Source organism: Varanus komodoensis, unplaced genomic scaffold, assembly GCF_004798865.1.
Source record: "Varanus komodoensis strain SLA01 unplaced genomic scaffold, ASM479886v1 scaffold23, whole genome shotgun sequence".
In the NCBI taxonomy this organism is placed as follows: domain Eukaryota; kingdom Metazoa; phylum Chordata; class Lepidosauria; order Squamata; family Varanidae; genus Varanus; species Varanus komodoensis.
This window is the reverse complement of record NW_025335627.1, coordinates 16,901,949-16,922,673: the sequence shown is the minus strand read 5'-3', so window position 1 is coordinate 16,922,673 and position 20,725 is coordinate 16,901,949. Positions and strand designations below refer to the sequence as shown.

The 20,725-nt window shown below is 42.9% G+C and overlaps 1 protein-coding gene across 8 annotated transcripts in view; it reads right to left on the bottom strand.

Annotated features, from left to right (window-relative positions):
* Positions 1–3,629: 3,629 nt before the first annotated feature.
* PIKFYVE (phosphoinositide kinase, FYVE-type zinc finger containing) overlaps positions 3,630–20,725 on the bottom strand; it is a 115,103-nt gene continuing 98,007 nt past the window's right edge. For 6 of the 8 annotated variants that reach the window (XM_044431786.1, XM_044431783.1, XM_044431784.1 and 3 more), the window contains 10 exons: positions 19,430–19,513; positions 18,597–18,688; positions 17,431–17,595; positions 15,349–15,408; positions 11,539–11,715; positions 11,213–11,316; positions 10,474–10,602; positions 7,661–7,922; positions 6,389–6,463; positions 3,630–5,177 (listed from right to left, as the gene is read on the bottom strand). In XM_044431786.1, coding sequence (XP_044287721.1) covers positions 5,062–5,177; positions 6,389–6,463; positions 7,661–7,922; positions 10,474–10,602; positions 11,213–11,316; positions 11,539–11,715; positions 15,349–15,408; positions 17,431–17,595; positions 18,597–18,688; positions 19,430–19,513 — 1,264 coding nt within the window. In that variant the 3' untranslated portion in view covers positions 3,630–5,061. Of the gene's footprint in view, positions 5,178–6,388; positions 6,464–7,660; positions 7,923–10,473; positions 10,603–11,212; positions 11,317–11,538; positions 11,716–15,348; positions 15,409–17,430; positions 17,596–18,596; positions 18,689–19,429; positions 19,514–20,725 lie in introns of those variants that run through there. The other 2 variants (XR_006414887.1, XR_006414888.1) reach the window with 2 other exon arrangements.

The window sequence follows — 20,725 nt, the reverse complement described above, 5'->3', positions numbered from 1 at the left end:
TCAGGCTTATAAAAATACACCCAGAACAAAGTAGAATAAATATTTATATTTTAAGATATATTAAATAAGTGCTTTCAACATAGTTTCTGGTTGTGTGCAGTATTTTAAGGGACATGATTCTATGTTTTGTGGTACCTTACAACCCCACTGGCCTAACAAGTCCTGCCCCACCAAGTTTGTGAAGGAGCAATTCTGCAATGCCATGTAAGAAACAGACATAGCACAGAAAAGCTGCCTCTCCGCCAAGTCCTCAAATGGTCTCAGACATCCCCTTCTCTCTTCTCTGCCTCCAAATACAAGAGTAACTCAGCACATCAGTTCCACAGGCTGCAGAGATTATTTACTGTACATATGCACATGGAAATGACATCCATACAGCAACCATAAAAGGAATATGTTGCATTAACCAGACCTTAAACACTGAGAAGTATGTACTTTCAGAATACTGCATTAGCACCCAGTTTCTACATAACAAGAAGAACTTTATCACAACCCATCTGGCTTTGGGTGCCTGTCATAAGTGTTTCAGATATGTAAATCTGATGAATGGTATTTACTGGTTTCTCAAAAGTGGAGGAAGTAATAATCAGAAAACCTGAAATGAAAAGGAGAATCTTAGAGAAGAGAAAAAAGCTATGTCACATGTCCCAACCCCCTGGGTTTGCTTTGAAAGGATTCCTGCATTTGGAACTTCATTCATTTTGGTGGAAGTTGCAAGTATGCACTGTTTAAGAGACAGTGTTTGTTATGAATGGCGTGCTTGCATGGGAAAGAATCCCTGCTGGACTTGATAGCATCAGCCTCAATCTGGTGAAGGATCTGGCTCTGATTGTGGCAGAATACACAGGCTATAGAATGAACAGTCCAACATTAAACTCTCAGTGAAGGATCACGCTTTTAAATGATCCATGTAAAATAAATAAACCTCCCTGAAAGAATAAAATTAGAATTTCAAAGACAGGCATGTATTATAACATGCTGCCTTGGTGAATTAGTTTTCTTCCTGCAGAGAATTTCAAACAAAACAAAATATGAGGAACAACAAACAGAAATCATGTTCATGTCTCAGGGGAAGTTGCCTGTATTGCAACTATGCACCCATTTTTAACACAGGATAATTTACATGGCTTTAACTGGCCAAATTAAGAAAAAGAAATTTCTGGAAGAAACAAAAATTTCTTGCATATATTTTGCAATATACTTGCCTTTGCGATCAGTGGAGGTTTTGGTCCTTCTCTTTTCCTCCAAGTACCTGTTTGTTTTTTTGTGCCATCACTAGGCAGTCAGAAATACACACCTGAATGATACTTTAACTTACTGCCTAAGCAATGGGCTACTTCTTAGGGCCAAAATCAAACTAGACCTAAAAGGAGGGCCACTTGCTCTTATTCCGTATTTGCATATGCCCTGTTCAACTATAAAGGTGTGTGCTTGGTATGTGCATTAAATGAAGCACCCAAGGGGGGCAGCAAAACTATGGCCACTTTACCTCCATCAATAAACTGAAACTCAATCCAGATAAAAAGGAGGTTCTGTTGGTGGGTGATTCGAGCTCCTGGGTAGGTGACTTGGGCCTTGCCCTGGATGGGGTTGCACTTCCTCTAAAGGACAGGGTCCACAGCTTGGGAGTGCTCTTCGACCCGGAGCTGTCCTTGGAAACTCAAGTGACTGCGGTGGCGAGGAGCGCTTTGCTTCAGCTAATCCATCAGCTGCATCCCTACCTGGAGGAAGATTGCCTAGCAACAGTAACACACGCATTGGTTAATTCCCGGCTGGATTTCTGTAACGCGCTTTACGTGGGGCTGCCCTTGAAGACAGTCCGGATACTTCAGATGGTGCAAAACAGAGCTGCCAGGATGCTGTTGGGGACTGGGCGTTATTCTCACATAACTCCAGTCCTCTGTCAGCAACACTGGCTTCCCATTGAAGTCTGGGCTCAATTCAAGGTGTTGGTTATTACCTATAAAGCCCTAAACGGCTTGGGACCAAGATACCTAAAGGAATGTCTTTTTCCCTACATGCCCTCCTGCCCCCTAAGATCGGCAGCAGAAGCCCTCCTCTGGGAACCCTCTGTGAAAGATGTTAGGAGACAGAGTACCCGGAGGAGGGCCTTCTCTGTGATGGCACACCATCTATGGAATGCACTCCCCAGAGAGGTCCGTCTGGCACTGTCATATGTTTTTCGGTGCCAGGTTAAGACCTTTTTATTTAATCAATATTTTAATAAATTTTAATATTGAATTTTATCATATTTTAATTGCAGCCAGAGTGAGTTGTTAATTAATTTATGTTATGTTAGATATTTGTATTTTATTTGTGTAAGCCGTCCTGAGGCTTTTGCAAAGGACAGCATACAAATATCCTAAATAAATAAATAAAATCTGTTGGTATAATTTAGTCCCAGCTCAGCACCAACCCTAGAAACAAACCTGTCAAGGGAGAAAACTGCTTGAAGTTACTGAGCACAGTGAGCTCAGGCAGAACAGGGAGGATTTTTCTCCTCTGTCACCCACATGTTCCACACTTCATAAATCCCTCACACACACACAGACACACACACACACACACACTTTTTTTGTGTATGAACATGGAACTTGAAATTTGAATGGAAGTGGACATCCCTGCCCTACAATGTCTAATTTTGCCCTTGTGAGTCATACCCAAATACAAGCATATAGCATATAAAGTACAGTATTGTATAATGCAATTCTTTTTCTTCCAAGACACAGAAAGGGAATTTGTCCATTTCTGCGTCATATTATCTGAAAGAAGGAGCGATGGTTTATCTATGAAAAGACTACAATTTGTACACAACTGCACTCTTCATCACCAATGCTATCCATAATCCAAATGTATCATCTTCGGGCCTATTACCAAAAACAAGTCTTTTAAGAAGCAGCTATAAGGAATGCCACTTGGATAACATACTGTAAACTCACACAACCTGTTCCAACCTTTACTTTAAACCAGCCAATACTCGTATGTATAATTATAAGAAGTTTTTATGGAGCTTTAAGGCAGAAGGTTAGCAGCTCTAAAAAAAGGAGAGAGAATATAAAGGGGCCAAAGCTCCATTACAAACACCCATTTATTGAAACTGGCTCTCTATTTTAATATTAAAAGGCCATACAACTGCAGTCTTGAATCAATTGAAGTAATTTGCTTTCCACCCATTTTGAGAGGTAGCCAACATAGATCCTGGATATGACAGTTCACTGTAAGCCAGAGTAACATTACTTGCACATAAACCTCTCAGGGTTGTGTTCACACAATATGCTTTATCTGGCTTTACAAATAATCTTTGAGATAGCTTCTCAACATTCTGCAGAGACTTCCACCCACATCATATGGTGTACATGTCGTGACTATGGAGGGGGGGGGCTTCTACAGAAAAACAATGTAGCCGTGCTGGAATTTCCTTACTGTTTACAATGGAACTAGAGGAGTGAAACGGCGCTCACCTTCCCCCAGACCATGAGAGTGTTACAGCATAGGCTCATGGCTCCCTGCTGCCCAAAGAAAGCTGACTGCAAGGGGGAGCTAATCTCAGATCTAGTTCATTGGCCTGTATTTTTATTCAAACCAAATACAATCAGGACCATTGTCTGGCCTCCTTCATGACAAACACATTGATTTTTACTGGCCTTTATTATGTACAAACTCAAGTAAACATTCATACTTACAGGGAAAAAAAATTAAAAAGTGCTTATTCTGAGGTTGTGCAGATGTCTAGATCTCCATGAATCTGGTCTATTGTGGCACACAACCCATCTGTTGTTTAGAGCATCTACAAAAACCCAAAATGAGTTTTCACAGTGCCAAAAGAACTTTTCTTGAAAGAACCCATTTGTTCACACAACCAAAGTGTGTTGTGTGTAGAGACTTGAATGTTGCCTTCCTAAAATGGTACTAAAAAGAAAAGAAACCAGGATTATCTAAAGTGGCAGACTGATTCCTTAAGGCAGCCATTAGTGATTGAATGAAAAAATAATCAAAAGTAACCATGTGCCTCAGGTGGAGTGAGGCTGGGGAGGGGAATATAGGAAAAGTGACTATTTCTGGTAGTACTTAGAATGGGAGGGGAGAGTGGTAGAGGGGAATTGGGATGGACAACCTGGGCCCCTCCAAGTGTTCTGGTCTACAACTCCCATCATTCATTGCCACCAACCATTTGGACTAGGGCTGCTGGGAGCGGCAGGCCCTTTTGGATATGAACTGAAATTACTAGTCAAAGAGCTTCCGTCTGAGAAAAAATGGTTTGTGGTGCATTCCATATGAAAAAGGACAGCTATATTTTTTGGAGTTTTGATGAACCTAAGCTGGGACACAAAGGGACAAGTTGCCCATCACTAAAATGTTTGACTCTATCGAGGTTTTTTTACCATTAAAAGAAAGCAGGGCTACAAATAATGAAGTGGAATGTAGATAAATGGCTAAAATCCTCATCAAATACTGCTCATGGAAATACGTAAAAACAACATCAGTGCAGAACAGGCAAAATATCACAAATAATTCTTATAGAAGCAACTCTTGTCACACAGCAGAAGCCTTATTAAGAGACTTACTTGGTTCCTCAGCACTGAGAAGTACATTTTAAAGACAGCAACAGCCCCAGTGTGATAGCTTCAACAGCCTGATTTGGGGCCAGAATGCCCACTGGCTTTTCATATTAAGACACTTTATACCATGCGCAAAAGCCACAGGCTTCTTCTATGCAAGTCATCCCCACAAACTGGCTTCAGTGCTCCAATGTGATTTATAGCAACCTGTGAATGATGTCACCACGGTGAGAGGCTTGCCTGCTTCAGGGTCCCTTTTGTGTCCTTGTGAAACTACAGTTCTGATTCTGAGTAACTCTGAGTGATTCTGCTCCAGCTTCTTTCCTTAATGTTCCAACACCTAAAGCGCAGACTTCATATCTTAGACACACACAGTTTGATGGCAGTGGCTGGAGATCGGTTAGCTGCGATTGGAGAGACTGAATTGTGGGAGGAATGGCAGCTGCGTTCTTTTTGAACCAGAAGAAATTATTCCATTGCATCACTTGACAGGTGCTTTACCTTAGCAATTCAGGCCCAGTCCGGTCCAGTGATCTGGTACCATCAAAAAATACTTGTCCATCGCTTCACAAAACCTGGTACGGTACAATTCTGGAGAAACTACAGTAGGCATTTTACCTAATAATTCAGGCAAACATACAAAAAAAGATATCTTAGGAATTAACTTTCTGAGTCAGCAGAAACAGAGTAATGGCTACATTTTGTTATGACATTTAGATTTTTAGTCAAGACTGTGTGTGGCAACAGGCCTTAAAACACTAGATGCTGTTCCAAAGACCATTATACCCAGATAATCTCAGGGCAAGCCCCTCAGGAATTTATTTTTCCTCATTTACAAATGGACAGAATGTAAGCAGGCATTTGTGCAAATGATATGATGGAAATAAAAAATGGAACCAAATCTCAAAACCCAACTGGAGTATATGATGATATGCTGCTCCTACTCAAACTGCTGACAATACCCATCTGCAAGTCATGATCTTCAAATGAACTAGTAATTCTCACTCAGGACTTACCACCACCAAGTTGGAAAGATATGCACTCCATTTCAGCAATGGGATACTACAAAGTGTCAGGCTGCCATGCAAAGGATATTATGCCAAAATCATAGGATGATATTTCCAAACAAGTATTTAGGGCCAGGCAAGAAAGGGTGATTCTAAACTGTGAATTTATTTCCACCTGCCTGGTATTCAGAATAGAGCAAACTATGCGATTCTTCAAACTCTTCCAACACCTTGATGCCTTTTAGCAAATAAGGTGGTATATAGATTATAAAGGTAATAATAGTAGTAATGCTGATGTTTCTAAGATAAAAAGGATGCTATCTGGAACAATATTTAAATTGCGAGAGGAAAAGGTAGGAGGGCCCTTAATGGAATCCACAATTTCTTTCCTCCGACTTTCTTCCTCCAGTTTAGATAATTCATGCTTCCTGAAAGCATCCAAAACTAGTAGCTGGAATAGGGCAGCAGAAAATATAAGAAAGGGCTGGGCCACCAATGCCCTCTCCCCCTGTAATTCAAGTACTGCCCTGCCCCCCCCCTTCAAAACCATTATATCCAAGTCTCTTTTCTAAAACTAAGATTAGTGGTAAAGTATTAGAATTGTTTTATTTTAGGGGTTAGAAGAAAATCTGCCTTGAAAACGTTTTCATAAAGGACTGATACTTTTTTTTAAAAACGGGTATTCAGCATTTTGCTTTCAACATTATGTTTTCATATTTATACTGAGGAGAATTATGCTTTAGAATGAAGGGACAGAACAAGAATGGACTGAGGGAGGAAAACTAGCAGCTGCTATCATGTGGAAACACTTCTGAGACTCACCTTGGCCTCCTAAGATCCCTGTAGACTTCACCACCATTTCAAGCCTTTTGTCCCAGGTAAACGTGCGAATGTAATCTGCAGTAAAAAGGTAACATGTGGTGAGCTATAGAGCCCTGTGCAAAGCCAGTCTCTTAAGCTATCCAGAACTGGTGCCATAAACAAGTATTTTTCCATCTTCACCACTGCTGTCTATGCAGAACTTCTTCACATCCCAACATAGGTGTAACGTTCACTTATTCCTCTCACTAGCTGATTTTCCTGAGGCTCCAATGGAAAGTGATGCACCATTACAGAAGTTTTGCATGGCAGGCACGATCAATTTCAGTTACAGTGACTTAAAAGAGGTGACAGCCAATTATCTGCAGTTAACAGCATCTTAAAATCTACAGAAGCATGTTCTCCGTGTATTGCTCTGAATTTATTCAGGACAACACAGATGTTATGCAATCAGCAAAATGTGTGAAGCCAGTTGTGAAAAGTTACGGGTTGCTTTTTACAGCACAGACACCACACTGAGGCTGTTCCATATGGCTGGTGAAGACTGAACTCTGAAACACTAATCAGCCTTGCATGTTTGTTTCTGATTTCCAAGAAACGGCAGATCTGCACAGCCTAGCTCAAGACTTAGGGACCTCTTTGAGCCAAATGACAGTTCAAGAAAGTTCTGGGGGAGCCTCATCCCTGCAGTGGTTGGGGCCAAGGCAAAAGGGACAGTCCCAAAATATGGTAGCGTAAAGCTCTTGCTGCCATGAACTATGTCTCAGGAGAGGTATTTGGAGTGGGGGGGAATGCACAAAAGTCAGACCATCACCAGGTGATTCTTGGTCAGGAAAAAGGGAAAGTGGCAATCTAGGAATTCCAGGGGACCAAAGTGGAGCCCCAGAAGAGCTGGATTTGGCAATGAGCCTCAGGTTTTGCATGCCTGGCCTAACTAAATCTGTAAGGACAAAAAACTACAGACATCACAGTTTGAGATAAATGAAACCAACACGATACACACTGCAGCTGAGGACTGAGCTTTGTACAGATGGAATCTTTGCTTTTCAAAATGATTCTTCAGCTGCAAGAGCGCTGTGCGACATGCTGCTCCCCCTAACAAGCAATTCCTCAGGGCTGTCTCCCAACACAGATGGTGGATCTCTGCGGTGACCCTGCTGCATGTTTCCGACAAACATCCCCAGCCCACAGAGAGCATGCTGTGTGGGGCAGCTGCCACGTAGAGGCCATCCCAAGCAGCCTCCCCATGGCAGTTTCAGGTCAAAGGTTATTTACCTATAATCCCAACCACAAGTTCATCGGTGGTATCATCCCGGCCCACCAGCAGAGAATAGTCGATGATGAGATGGCTGGAAAGGAAATAAGAATCGCTGTGGATGGAAGCCTTCAACACAGCCTTGGAGTGGGAACGGATATACAAGGGATTGTCCCGCACTAGCTTCAGGAGGTTTTCATCCAGCAGAACCACATCACAGCTTTCTTTCCCAGTGTCCATTTTGACATTTCTATTCCGCAAGGATCCTTTCAGGTCAAAGACCTAGTGGCAGAAAAGGCAGCAGGTTTCATTGTGTGGGAAGCCATTTCTTCAACATCTCAAACGGCAGTACCCCGTTTATTAAATAAGGGAATTCCTACAATGCCTCCCCCACCTAAATCAGCTGTATTACATAAAAAATTAAAATGAATCGTGTAATGAGATGCATGTTATTTATTAGGAATTATTCTGCTTACATTCCAGATTTTTAGTTGAATCAGTATTGTTACTGATTGTTAAAAATACTTAAGTAATTTTTCAGCATTTATTACCTTTTTCACTCTACCACTTTCTGCTTCCTCACAGCCCAGGCCTGATATCATGAGATCAGGGCACAATCTTCCACCGCAACATCAGCCCTCTAAGTCTCACTGCACAGCACATTATACCATAAATTCTCACAGTTGATACTCTGCCTCAGAACTACCCTTAATGCTGCCCTGAAACGATCAGTGAGAAAATCTTACCTAATCAAATGGTGAGTATTCACCACTATGTGCAAGAGGATGCTCTTGACCTGGGGGACACCATGATCAGGCACATCCTCCAATCCCTACACACACAATTCCAAAAAGGGGCTACAGCCCTCCTTTATCTGCTTGGAGACCAGCCAGTCAACAACTCTCGGCCCATCCAAGAGCCCACTCCGCATGAGCGACAGTGACATCCACAGCCCTCCTCAGGGAAATCCTTTGCAGAGCAGCTACATGGTTCACACCTTTGGTATTTGCTGAGCCCTGCAGGCTAAATGCTTGAGCCAGGGCAGACTGCCCCTTTCTCCCAGTGACACTCTAGTGAAGACACCATCCCACTGTCCTCTCCGGGGTAAGCCTGCCTCTCACCCATATATGTGATGCACAGAGACCATCAAGAAGAAAGTCAGGCTGCTTACCTGCAACTGCTGTTCTTCAAGTGGTCATCTGTGTATTCACACCACCCATCTCCTGGGTATCGAACCAAAGTCAGCTGGCACCCGTCTGTGGGGGGTGCAGGGGCCAGACTGGCCAGTAAAACACTCCTCCCTCAGTCCTAGGACCTATAAGCTGTCTCAATGGAACTGAGGGAATTAGTGGGAGCTCCTCCCTTGGATGCAGGGAACAGGAAGGGGAGGGGCTCCCACTCAAACTAATGCTTAGCTGTAGAAACTTCCCAACAACAGGCTCTATGAGAGCCCATATGTGAGAATGCAGATGACCATTTGAAGAATGACAATTACAAGTAAGCAATCTAACTTCCTCCCTTCCTGATTTCTTTTTCCCAAGTGTCATGTCATATGTAGGGATTAAAGCCCTCTTCCTATAAAAGCGCCTTCAAACACTGTAGATATAGCTTCTGGCCCAGAAAAGATGTGGAACCACAATCTGCAGCTGAAATACCAAGGCCAGTGAGCTCAGAGATAAGCCAGGCAGTCACTGAGAACTGGACAGTTTCAAATTCTGTGGGGAATTTTAGTGAGCAAGCTAGCATGGAGAGGGAAAGGCCCAGCATGCACCAGGGCAACAGGGCAGACTAGCCGAGATGGCTCAGACACTCCAAACAATTGGCCATTAAGCATAAGGACCCACCCTGACACATGGCTTGCTCTTTTCATGTTTGGAAGCGAGGGGGGTATGGAATTAACCATTTATCGTTAAGCCACATTTCCCTAATGAACAGTATTCTAACTTCTTTCTTGCATACTATAAAGCCAGCCCAGATTTTAGTTAGAAAACCACTGTATGGGTCTGCTTGGAAGAAAGGGAAGAACAATGTCTGTGATATCTAAGCCAAAAGGCGGAGACGGTCTTATTTTACTAAGTGTCTGTGGAGAAGTGGGATAAAAATGCTTTAATTAAAGCAAATATTAGAAATGGTTGTCCCATAAATCTAAATAAATGTTGAATATAAATAAAAGACAACTTTCTTAAGTTTGCTCAGAGCCACAGGATTTCTACTACAAAGTAATCTGCATGTGTGTAGCATTCAGCTAAAATGTACACTGGTCTAATTCTGCATAAATGTACTTTAATAAAAAGAAATTTTGCTCTTAAAATTTTGCAACCCAGTAATTGAAGTAATGTATTACACATAAAGTTAAGGCAACTGGTAAACCTCTAATACCAAGCCATGGCTAGGATAGTATGCCATGGTTGAACAGAATGAAATTTAAAAGGCATAATTTTAGTTAAGACTTTATCAAGTCCCTTGCAATTTTAGTTTCTTAAAAAGTCACAGAGGACAAAGTCTTATTTTCTTATTTATAAACCTGGTAGTTCCAAGCCATACTAGCTGTCAGAAAAGGAAGTGTTAAGGTTGCCAGAACATGCATTTATAATGTTTAGTAATCTAAGTATTAGTAGCATCAGGTCTGTATTGCTTGTTCCAATGTCCCAAGCATCAAAAATATCATTTAGACCCAAGTATACTTTTATCAGACAAGGGCTTCTTTATGTGCCTCGTCATCTTGGAAATCAAAATGTTGTGGCAAACCAGAATCGGGGAATTAGCTTTGCCGACAGCAATAGAAAAAGCAGCTCAACAGAGAGACAAACCTGCAGATAAGCTGTTTACTCACCTGGGTCATCTTTCTGCCGTAAAAGAGGTTTTCCATGACCAAAAGGTCCAACTTCTTTTCTGTGTTGTTCTGAGAATTCTTATAACCAATTCGATACACACCAAGAATCTTGGCCAGTGCTGTTGGCTTCTGCAAAAGAAAGGTGAACTGCTCAAAAGGTGATGATCAACTTTCTACTCTCAAATGAACTCCATTTATTTTGGATTCCATTCTGCTGAAAGTAATACTGCCAGCAGTGGCAGATCGGAGCCAGGACTGATGAGCATGCTGACATTACCTCCACCCCCCTCAGAATTTCCTGTTCCTGCTGAGTTCAACTGCAGTACTTGCAGTAGCTGAAGGGGTGGAGGGAATTTTGCCCAATGAAGCTATAGGGTTCTCTGTTGTAATGCAAGTATTTTTACAACTTGGTCATGAATGGGTCATCAATAACCATCACCTTTACAGAAGACCACCTTGGTGGAGCTGAAGACTGCTAGAATGTGTATGTTGACAGGGATTAACCCAGTGGACTAATTTCTGAACTCTCCTCCTTTGGGACATGCCTAGAGCAACTGTCAGATTCTGCACTTCAGAGGCTACCATGAAATCACTGCTCTGCTGATTCTCCAGACAAAATCTTACTTCAAAAAGCATTCATTGCTGATCATGACTAGCTCCTCTACAAAATGCACATTTAAAACTAGAAGGCAATTATCAAGATGAAATGGAAAGGGAGAGAATGTTTCACAAACCTTACCTTTTGCTGAACTGCATTAGTAATGTATGTGAAGTAGTGTGGGGCAAAGTCTAGAAAGGACTGGACTTCTAGGCGGGGCATTTGTTTCAAGATGAATCGGTCATCTAAAGAAGATTGTGTGTTACTATATTGTATATGAGAAGGACATATTACAAAAACAAGCTTTTATATCAATTTATCCAACCAAATTAATATTAGCACCTTAAATCACAAGTGGAAACCATAGTTCTGATCCAACTTTCAATTCTGGGTATTCCAAACTTAGCATAGAGTTCAGCTCAAACTGCCCAATCCAGAAAGGGAAAACTAAGAAGTCAGTCAGTTACCTTCAGTCACATAAAAAGCAGCTCCTGATTTGCCTCCTCGTGCCTGCCATGGCAGCGAGTGAGAGAGGGAGTAGATGAAATCTTCTTCACTGCTTCCAAGTATCACTTCACGCATTTTATGGAACTCTCCTGCATAGTAAATCCGGCAGTAGAACTTGGCATTTGCATCAGAGAATTCTGCAAAGAAACATGGAAGGAATTGAATCTTCATAAATAAGGGAAATGGAAGGATTACTTCAAGAAGAAATGTTCATTCTGTTTAAGGTATGCTTTTTCAAACTCCTTGTTGACTCTTTGCTCTAATTTTGCTAACTCTCACTGGAAAAACATCTATCTTTTTCAGGGCTTTTCCTTTATGAAAACTAAGTGCACAATCTTGTGGGGATGCCCATAATTCTCTGAAAGTGAAGAATTATGAGCATCCTGTGGAAGGTGAGTGGCAGAGGAGCATGGAGGTGAAACTACAGCTGATTGTGGCTGTCCAAATGAGAGTGAGAAGGCGGCTGAGGCATCACCAGCATATCTTGGAGCTGCCCGTCTCCCCTCCATGCCCTCTGAAATGCCCACAGAGGCCCTTCTCCTAGATCATTCTTATGACCTTGGCAAAGCAGCCAGCATGATTCCTTCAGTGGTCACTCTGAGTGAGAATGGGAAATCTAAGCATGTTGCAAACCTCACACCTAGGAATCCAAAAAAATCTTATGGCTGTCTGGGTGCTTTCAAGTAGTCATATAATTCCTCTGCCAGTGAGCAAACATGTCCTGCAGTATGCTTTAAAGTTTTGAATTTTGTATTGGAAAGGTTGTTCCTAAAATGCAGCTCATAAGCCCCAAATAACAATGTAACAAACATTTTCTCTCCTTGATGAGAGCACTCCAAGTCACTCTAATAAAGGTTCCCGGGTAGCAACCCATCCTGGTAGGGACCCGATTTCCGAAACTTCAGCAAAGTTACTGCACCACATCCTGGGATATAGCCCCACAGTAGCAGCCATGATGCAGGGACAGGAAGGCACACCAGAACTGGAAGGTGGGGAAACCCTGAGAATCAGTCAGCAATCAGCCATGAGTGTCTGGTGCCCTGAGACTTCATACAATCCTACAACAACTCCAACAGCTTTTAGCATCATGCAACTGAAGCCCAGAAATACAGCCACTTGCATCTAAGTCAGACAAAATAGGAATTCCAGTTCAAACTCTGCATCATGTTGCTGATATTCACACAGTCCAAGAGTGGCAAGAATTGACTCTTGGCTCCATGAATTGAGGTTGCTGGGAAGTTTATATGAAGCTTTATTATGGAATGGAGGGAAATTTAAGCAAAATGAATCCAGAAAACAAAAACAGACAGACAGATAAATCACATAAGAAAGAGTAGAGAAGTACAACATGCCACAATGGGGTTATCTGCATTAAGACCCTCAACTTACTACTAAAAATTTGAACATGATAAATAAAACTACAAAACATTGGACAGAATCCCACCATGACCACTTGCAAGTGGCCAGCGTCACCATATGTGTCCTATGAGGAGCACCCACTGCTCGTGCAGCAGAGATTTAGTGCTCCTACAGGCAAGTCCAGAGACAAAGGAAATGTGAGTTTCTGTACTGAGGGAGGTCAGCAAGTCTCCATAAGGGACCACCACTTGACCTCTCCAATTCCTGAAACCTGTGTTTGTGCTGGTTTGGGGGTGTGACCCCCAAACTAGTAGATCTTCATCCTATAAGTAGTGGGCCCCACTCATGGAAGGGCAGTGCTGGATATTACTCAGACTCCACAGAGTGGTTGGTTTAGACCAGTGGTTTTCAACCTTTCCACAGCTGGGGACCGGCAAAAACAAGAAAACCACCTCGGGGACTGCAGAGGCAGAAACAAAAAGCACCATACAGATAATACAGTAAGTTGTGTATCAGTTTGCAAACACAATTCCAAGGAAATGAAAATTCTCCAAAACAATGAGAAACCAAGCAACAAAAAATGCCAACAAAAGAAGAAATTACTGAAATTGGTGCAGTGTGGCTCCCACTGAACCGTCTCTCCCCTCTCTGGAAACACTGGTGCACCCCCTGTGAATGTGATGCCAATGGAGGAACTGATGGTGGAGCACAGCCAGTCCCCATGCTGGTCCACGGTGAGTGGGATGTGGCCCTCCCATGGACTGCCAGGAAATCTCCCACAGACCGACGCTGGTCTCCAGACAGGTGGTTGAAGACCACCGGTTTAGACAACAGCACCACCAAGGAGGTACAGGCTGAGCTTGCAGTAGAGAGAGAAGTTAGAGAGCAACCTTCAAAAGCAGAGGAAGTCAGAGCACTGGTTCCACCAGCTCAATATTTTCCATAAGCAAGAAACCAGGAGCCCTTCAGGATGCTTTGGAATGCTATATCCATAATCCTGCAGTGCCTGGGGACTATGGCAGCTGTAGTTCAAACAACATAGAGGGCGCCAAGTTACACACCATTAGTCTACAGTGATGGGTAGCAGCAGTCCAGCTTCAGGTGAGAGCCTTTCCCAGCCCTACCCAGAGATGTTGGGGACTGTACTTGGGGCTTTCTGTGTGGTTGGTGTGTGCTGTGCCACTAAGCTTTGCAACAAAATCCTCAGCAGCTTGTTTAAGCTGAAGCACATGCCCGATGGCACAAGAATGATCACCACCAGGTGCAGCTTGTTGGGGTGTTACAACTCAGAGGTACAGCCCCTCTGCGAGTTCAACTACCCTCAGATAACCCAACAACCGCCCATGCATAGATGAAGGGAACCTTTAAATAGGTGTCACCCAGTTCACAATGTTAACTGCAACAATAGGGGAAGTTTTTACCTCCCTTCTAAAGCAGTAAGGTAGGTTGGGCAGACATTGCACCCTGCTGCCACACCCAACATCAAATTGCCATTTGATATGGCAGGAGGGACACAGCAGCCTGCTTGCAAGGTCATTCCTATGTACATCCAGATTCAGGAGCACTCTTTCAACCTAAGAGGTACAAACTGGTGTGAGTGGGAGAGAGAAAGAACAAGAGAGACAAAGAACTGGAGAGCAGGCGCATCTGAGGAAAATATTTGTATGGCTTGGGTCCATGCTCTGCCAAGTTTGACAAAAAATCCTCCCTTGGCTGGGAGGACATGCTGAAATATCTCTTCTATCAATGTTTTGTGAACTGCTGCAAAACGATTATACTATTTTAGTAGAAGGCCAAGGACTTGGCAAGCAAAAGCGGATAAATTTGTAAATGTTGCTCTGACCCTTCATGATAACATAGCATCAATATTTAAATACTCCAGCATCAATCCCTGTAGATTCCTATCCAGCTCTCTCAATGCACTGAAGGACGTGCATCCTAAAAGCTAAGTTTTATGATCTCTTATCTGTTGCCACCTGGAAAGTCCAGCCACGGCTACATCTTTCTCTTGGATGCTGGATGGCGCCATCTGACTCAAAGATGCGATAGCAAGTCCTGGGAAAAGTTTATTGCTAAAGTTTGTTTACAATATGCTTTGGTGTTCCAGCTCTGAGGCTGCAAGAGTAAACAGCGGTCATGCAATGAGCAAAGGACATGTTGCCGAGCAATGCTGCTTTGCTGGAGGAAAATATGACTGATCCCCCACCCCAAATCCAAATAATGTTTGTGGAAATAACCCATAGATACCTGTGGAACTCACATCTATGGACAAAAATCAAAGCATGAATCTGTCATTCCAATTAACAAAGGACTTTGCAGGAGGCTGCTCATTCTGCTTTTGGATGTACTCATACCCCTCCTCCTTCCCTGCCTCCCTAAATAATGACATTCCCAAACTAGTTCCTACTTACGGAGTTCGACATGTGGATTTCCTAGCTGTTTCTTTTGTGCATCACCTCCATCTGCCTCATCTGAAATAGTAAAGAGAAAGTTGGACCAAGGATGCAGCCTTCTAAGGCAGCTTGCAAACAAATGTTTCCAGTTATTCTTGTTGAGAAATGCAGCTCACCAAGAAGACTCTCTTAGACCACATTAAATCACACAGCAGTTTCTGGATGCAGCAAATGTCAAGCCAAAAAGTGTGAAGCAAAGTCAAGGAAGGAAGCCATCTCCAGGATCTCTGCAACTTGCCACTCACTAATTTGCCATTCCCTTCCACAAATAATGCCATCAAAGAGGTGCGAACCTAACTGAGCAGCGCACGGATCAATGCATGAATCCAATTGGAGGCTACACAGCCCTTCTACTGAATACTAGGTGAAGAAACATTTTAAATGCCAACAGGTTGGAGGTCCAAAAGGGCCTTCCTGGCATTTCCAGGGAAGGCTCTGTAGCAAGGTGAGCAGAAAGGACAGAGGCCCAGTGGCACTCAGAGCAGACTGCAGTTTCAGAGGAACCAATGAAACAACAGTATAAAGCAGAAGCTCCACATTTCAGCAGTTCTGGCACTATTTGATTAGTACTTAGCAGAAAAGCTTGCCAAAAAGTCTGTACTGCTTGAAATACTGGGGGCTTTTCATTGCTGTGCTGGATCTAACAGGCAGCACATGTTAACTGCACTACTGCCAGTCTTTCAACTAGAAGCTAAATATGGAGAGTACGATGACTGAGCTAAGCCAACGATGGCCAAGTTCCCCATCCCTTTTGACATACAGATACCCAAGAACCCTTTCCAACCAAGAACACTTCAAGCCTGACCTTTCTTCATGGCAGATCTGCTATGGTTCAGGACCCCATGATGGAGCAGGGCAGCCACAATTTCCTTCATCTGGCTCACCACCATCCTCCAAAAGCCCCCATTATAGGAAACCTGATAGCAATGTGGTATTACAGTTTATCAAAACTTTTGGCAGTGTGGAAATAATCCAGGAGAAAACAGGAGACCCACCTAGAACACTGCTGTGTATTTCAGATTTGGAAAGGTGATGTGCTGTTAAACAAGAAGTGTCTTAGTGGAAAACATGTGATTCCCAGAAATGTGGGGAGGAAGAGGGAGATCCAAAGCTGCTGTCAACTGGTATAGAATGATTCAGCATGTAATTGTTAAGTCAAAATGACCTGCAATTTTAGAATTAGGGACATGTCATGATGACATGACAACTCATCTAAGAATATACTGGAGAAGTTTACATTTTCTTAGAATTCTTTGTGTCCTAAAGAAAGCCTAAATGAAGAGTTGGAGAAAACCTTTATTAGGAGCAAAGAGAAAAGAGATGATTCCACCTTGCCTGTTAAAAGTATTTTGAAAAACTTGAAAACCTCAACACTTTTGTGGCATTTTTTATTGTTCCTATAGAAGGTATTGCCTAACCATGGATTTTTTTTAACCCCTCATGATCCAGCACAGCTATATTTATTCTTTTTATATCCCAGAGTAAGCATTTCCATGGAAATGGTTAATTATAAAGTTTACATATAAACCTTATATCTAATGTGTACTATGGAAGGTTTACATCTAAGTCCTATGTAAAATATACATGTATACAGGAGCCTTTTCCTATGATGCCATTCTGCTGTTTCCTTCACTTTACATCAATCTTGTAGTCATTCCCCTGCTTGATGAAATGTTTTCCCCATGTAGTATAATTTTCACAATATCTAAAAATTATGTGCATTTAGCTAAGTCAAGGTACATGCAGCCCCTACCACTCCTAAAATTCAGGGACACCCCTTAAAAAAAATCTATCTTTTTTGCAAACAAAGTGGCATCTGTGGTGGCTATGGAGTCCCCAAAGGGTTAAAAGCAGACTGTTTTGATCTGTTTGATGCTCCTGATGTTATTTTTCAAAAATTCCAGCTTCCAATTTCAGCATGTATGGGGGCAGGGATATCCAGGCAGATAAAAATAGTCCTCAAACCTCCCAAACTTGCTCACCCTTGCCCTAAGCAAAGCAGCATACAGGAGATAGATGAACAAAGGTAAAATCACGTACCTTGAGTCTCTGCTCCTTGGTTCTCTGCCGCTTCTTTGCCTGTCTGCCCAACCTGGTAGTAGGCACTGTCTGCTCCTCGTAAGGTTTCCTTTTTCTGGGAAGAGAGGTCAGGGCTTCTACCTCCAGTCCCTCGGAAGAAGGACAGGACTCCGTAGGGCTTCTTTGCTATAACCAAAGCATGAACAAAAAAGATAGCTGCAAGCCCCTCATCACCCCTGCCATTGTGATGCTGGTGAATTCAGCCAGGAAAAGCTACCAGCTGTTCTCCTTTGCTGAAGCCGGCCCTGGCTGCTTTGGGGCCTTGAACAGAATCCTGTGGAAAGATCTTCCTTTGTCCTTTAAAGACATTCTGAGTCTCAGGCAGAAGGGAAGAGAATAAGCATTACACCAGCCACTAGACACACACAGAACTCAGATGTGTAATGGTATTTCTGCTCAAGTAAACTGAGATATGAACAAAACTATGACCTATTATTGTTCATCGTATTTCTATACTGCCCAATAGCATAAGCTGCTGTATTATAGTTGCATTCTGCCTTTCTTCCTTTTGCAAGGGACCCAAGGGGGTCAGCAAAGTTATCTCCACATTTTCTTCAAAACAACAACCTTGTGAGGTTGCATGTCAAGCCAAAAAGTGTGAGGCAAAGTCAAGGAGTGAAGCCACCAGTATCTCTGCAATTCTCTGTGAGAGTCAGCAACTGGCCTAAACTTACCCAGTTGGCTCCATGGCTGAGTCCAGCACTCGGATCCCCCAAAACCCCTGGTCCAACTGTCTTAATCATGGCACCACACTGGTTCCACCACAAATCACCCAGCACCTCTTGGTAGATTCAGATCTAACCCTGCCTAGTCCAGCAATATACCAATGGAGGTATCACTACAGTAAGTGGGGATAAAAGTAGCAACGTATAAATCAGGAAAATTACTTTTCCTTGGAAGTAGCTAGCAACATATGGACCTTTAACATCTGAATAATGCCAGGTTCATACAGAATAATTAAAAGATGGCTAGACAAGCCCAGGCTACAATATACGGAGATCTGACTTTCAGGGTTTAGTTTTCCTTGTTTCAACCAACTGCATCCTGCCCTGCAGCAATACTATTTGCACCTCAAAATCAAACATACACAAGACAGACAACCTACAATAAACTATTAAAATGCTTACGTTGTTCTGTCTCTGCTGCTTGATTAGATTGCCCCACATTCGTGTCAGGCAGCCGGACGGGACTGCTGTTCTTCGCTCTGCTCTCATTCAGACTAGAAATCAAACAAACACTTGGCCACTATATTTTCAGAGGCACCAAAAGGCTCACTTGTAGCACCAGCCTAATTTTTCCAGCAGGACCCACCTGCCACAGATCTGGTGCTGCTACCTTTACAGTGTACAAAGAGGCCCCACTTAGCCTGGCATCCTGTTTCCAGTGGTAGCCAGCCAGGTGCTTCCCTCAAAGCTGACAAGGAAAGCACAAAGGCAAAAGCCCTCCCTTCTTTGCCCCCAGGTGACTTGCATTCAGAGATACAGGCATTACACCTGTCCAGACTGGAGGTTTCATTAAGCTAATAAATAGCTGTTGACAGATCTTACAGAGAGGCTTTCAAGATCTGATACTAAACTTCTTGCAGAGGATATCTCAGAGAACCAGAGAAGCCATGCTGAACAGATAAACAACACTGGGTTTCACCAATCTTATTCATTCTGTGTAGTACAATATCAAGTTAATGGGAAATATTGCCAAGAAACTAGGCACCAGAATATACGATGAAACACTTAAAAGCACTCCTTCCAAGTGTTAGTTCTTGATGGCTCCTCATCTTCCACCAAAAGCTGCAGAATGGCACCTAGTTACAATGTGGGTGAAAATGCTGCCTGTGCATCCATCCAGAGGTGCTGACCAAAAAGTGAAATTGCTAGTAATTCTAAAGGGTGCAGAAGAACTTGGGTTGTTCTCATTAGCAGTACTTCAAGACACAATGAGCAAATATATATCAGAGCATCACCTGTTGTTTTGAAGTCCCTCTTCAACATTGCTCTTCAGAGACACTTTGGATAATTCCTCTAAGGCACTTCTGTATTCCTTGCAACTGAAGAACAAAGCAAACAGAGGTTTCTCACAAGCTGTTGTTTTACACAAGCTGCCACAGCTCAACATGTGAGGCCAGCTGCATGCAGAGAGACAGAGGGAGTGAAGTCTTGTTTTTGTTGAGGATGCGCCCTAGTATGCCGACTGGCAGCACTCAGATTGTCGCAGGAATGCTCACCATCCAAGAACCAGGACAGTACTAGCATGTCAGGGAGAAGGTTAAAAAAGTGTGCTTCTGGACATGCAATGTTGGTGTGGAGATAATGATAGGGGAGTACATGGAGGAACACTGAATCATGCAAGCCCCCACCTGAAGCAGAACAGCCCAGGCTCAGGCTTACATTGGTGAAGCATGGAGGGGAGAGCCTAAAGCCGAGGGGAAGGAACACAAAAGGAAAAGGTGGCTCATGGAACAGCGCAAGGCAAGAACCCCTCTGGAAGCCACAAGACCATCTCCAGCTTTTTGAAGGAGAGGGTCATTTTAAGTGCCTGATCCCCACCTTTTAACTGTTTCCTCCCAAATTTAGTCCACTACAAGGAACAAGTACTTAACCTCCAAACTTGTAGTGAATCTTGAGGGGTAAATTAAAAATTCTTCAGAACATCCAGCCATAATGAATTGAAAGGCCTCTACAAGTATTCTGATGCTAAGGGTACTAGATGTTACAAGTGGCATGTAGCAACATATTTTTCATTCATTCATTCATACATTCATTTCCTGTCTTTTTCTTTTTTTAAAGTACCCGAAGTGGCCTACATTATTCTCCTCCTGCTCTTCATCTTCTCCCTACAACAACTACCCTGTGAGGTAGGTTGGGCTGAGAGTCTGTGCCTGGCCCAAAGTCACCCAGTTGGCTCCACAGCTGAGTGGGGCCTAGAACCCAGCTCGCCTGGGTCCCAGTCCCACACTCTTAACCATTAGTCCACACTGCATAAACATGTTTGGTTTTATAAATAAACTATTTTAGCAAACGCTGCTACTTGGGTTTTATTGCTTTGCTGGGTTTTTAAATATATTTTACCTGCCTCAGGCATTCTTCGGGGAAAGGTGGAGTAACCAATGTTTGTAATAAAATAATTATAATACCAACCAAATACCATAGCATTGACACATAACATTTTCCTGCCTCATCAAGAAGGTTCAAGTTTTTTTGGGTCTGATTCACTAAACACAACCTTACTAGACTCAGATTAGAATGCCTCCAATAAAGCA